The following is a 2470-nucleotide window of genomic DNA, read 5'->3' as shown; positions in this document are numbered from 1 at the left end:
ATAGGTAAAATTCAGTCGAAAGGAAGAGTTAAAACCTAAATTCACTATCTCATAACCAAACAATACTTATATAATCTCAAAACGAAAATTTTCAAAAATTAAAGTTCTTTAGAATATCATTAACTTTTCGAATTTTTTATTTTGAGACCTTTAACGGTTATTTTGAGACGTTGAGAGGTTCCGGCAGCTACAATATTAAAATAGGTAAAATTCAGTCGAATTGAAGAGTTAAAACCTAAATTCACTATCTCCTAAACAAACAATACTTAAATAATCTCAAAACGAAAATTTTCAAAAATTAAAATTCTTTAGAATATCATTAACTTTTCGGATTTCTTTATTTTGAGACGTTTAACGATTATTTTGAGACGTTGAGAGGTTTCAGGAGCTACAATATTAAAATAGGTAAAATTCAGTCGAATTGAAGAGTTAAAACCTAAATTCACTATCTCCTAACCAAACAATACTTAAATGATCTCAAAACGAAAATTTTTAAAAATTAAAATTCTTTAAAATATCATTAGCTTTTCAAATTTTTTATTTTGAGACCTTTAACGGTTATTTTAAGACGTTGAGAGGTTCCAGCCGCTACAATATTAAAATAGGTAAAATTCAGTCGAATTGAAGAGTTAAAACCTAAATTCACTATCCTAACCAAACAATACTTAAATAATCTCAAAACGAAAATTTTCAAAAATTAAAGTTCTTTAAAATATCATTATTAGCTTTTTGAATTTTTTATTTTGAGACCTTTAACTGCTATTTTAAGACGTTGAGAGGTTCCAGCAGCTACAATATTAAAATATGTAAAATTCAGTCGAATTGAAGAGTTAAAACCTAAATTCACTATCTCCTAACCAAACAACACTTAAATGATCTCAAAACGAAAATTTTCAAAAATTAAAATTCTTTAAAATATCATTAGCTTTTCAAATTTTTTATTTTGAGACCTTTAACGGTTATTTTAAGACGTTGAGAGGTTCCAGCCGCTACAATATTAAAATAGGTAAAATTCAGTCGAATTGAAGAGTTAAAACCTAAATTCACTATCCTAACCAAACAATACTTAAATTATCTCAAAACGAAAATTTTCAAAAATTAAAATTCTTTAAAATATCATTATTAGCTTTTCGAATTTTTTATTTTGAGACCTTTAACTGTTATTTTAAGACGTTGAGAGGTTCCAGCAGCTACAATATTAAAATATGTAAAATTTAGTCGAATTGAAGAGTTAAAACCTAAATTCACTGTCTCCTAACCAAACAACACTTAAATGATCTCAAAACGAAAAATTTAAAAAATTAAAGTTCCTTAAAATATTATTAACTTTTCGAATTTTTTATTTTGAGACGTTGAGAGGTTTTAGCAGCTACAATATTAAAATAGGTAAAATTCAGACGAATTGAAGAGTTAAAACCTAAATTCACTATCTCCTAACCAAACAATACTTAAATAATCTCAAAACTAAAATTTTCAAAAATTAAAATTCCTTAAAATATCATTAACTTTTCGAATTTTTTTTATTTTGAGACCTTTACCAATTATTTTAAGACGTTGAGAGATTTCGGCAATTACAATATTAAAGGTATTATTTACCCAAATAATAATACAAAACCAACCGAGTTAAAACCTAAAAATGCAAGTATATAATCTAAGTTAGTCTTAAAATGAACTCAACGAGAAAGAAATTCTAAAAATGTTTGTAAAAACAGAAGCATCAATGATGAAGAAATACCATAGCCCAAACCTCTCAAGAAACCAGTGTGGTTCAAGCAAAGTTCAAACATTTGATGCTGCTGCTCTCCCTCTTGTTTGGTCAATCATCAAGCAATTTGATAACCCAAGATCCTACAAAGGTTTCATCAAGACCTGCACAATCCTCGCCGGCGACGGTACCGGAGTTGGAAGTGTACGTGAACTTGAGCTAGTTTCTGGGTTGGCTGGGAAAACAATCACAGAGAAACTGGATGATCTTGATGATGATTCTTGTTTAATGATAGTTAGTAGAATTGGAGGAGATGATATGCTTGAAAATTATAAGTCAACAATAACTTTACATGAAAGTGAAAAAGATGAACATGGAATTAGCAAGACTGTTTTGATTGAGTCTTACGTTGTTGATATACCTTCTTGGAGTTGTGAGGAAGATACTTGCTATTTTGTTGATACAATTATTGGTTTTAATCTTAGGTCTTTAGCTAAACTCATTACTACTTTAGCTTCTCATACGTTACAATTTTAGTTCACTTTAATGTTTCCCATATAGTAACCGACGTCGACGTCGAATCATTTCAAAATTAAAGAGGTGTTTGGTTGTTCCTTTTCATGTTTCTGTTTGTCTTTTCACTTCAAAGGGAGAGTTTTAGGTGTTTGGTTAGTTACCTCCTGTTTGCCTTTTACATCTGAAAAGCAACGTTTGGTTAGTGACCTCCTGTTTGTCTCTTACAGAAAAACAGATTTTTCCAACAGC

At 29.1% G+C, this 2470-nt stretch overlaps 1 protein-coding gene across 1 annotated transcript; it reads left to right on the top strand.

Moving 5' to 3' along the window:
• The first annotated feature begins 1720 nt into the window (after positions 1-1720).
• On the top strand, positions 1721-2242 carry LOC136222517 (abscisic acid receptor PYL11-like). The gene has a single exon (XM_066010289.1). The coding sequence runs from the start codon at positions 1721-1723 to the stop codon at positions 2240-2242; it is 522 nt and encodes a 173-aa protein (XP_065866361.1).
• Positions 2243-2470: the final 228 nt, after the last annotated feature.

This window comes from Euphorbia lathyris, chromosome 3 (genome assembly GCF_963576675.1).
Source record: "Euphorbia lathyris chromosome 3, ddEupLath1.1, whole genome shotgun sequence".
Lineage (NCBI taxonomy): Eukaryota > Viridiplantae > Streptophyta > Magnoliopsida > Malpighiales > Euphorbiaceae > Euphorbia > Euphorbia lathyris.
This window is presented reverse-complemented; position numbering and strand designations above follow the sequence as displayed.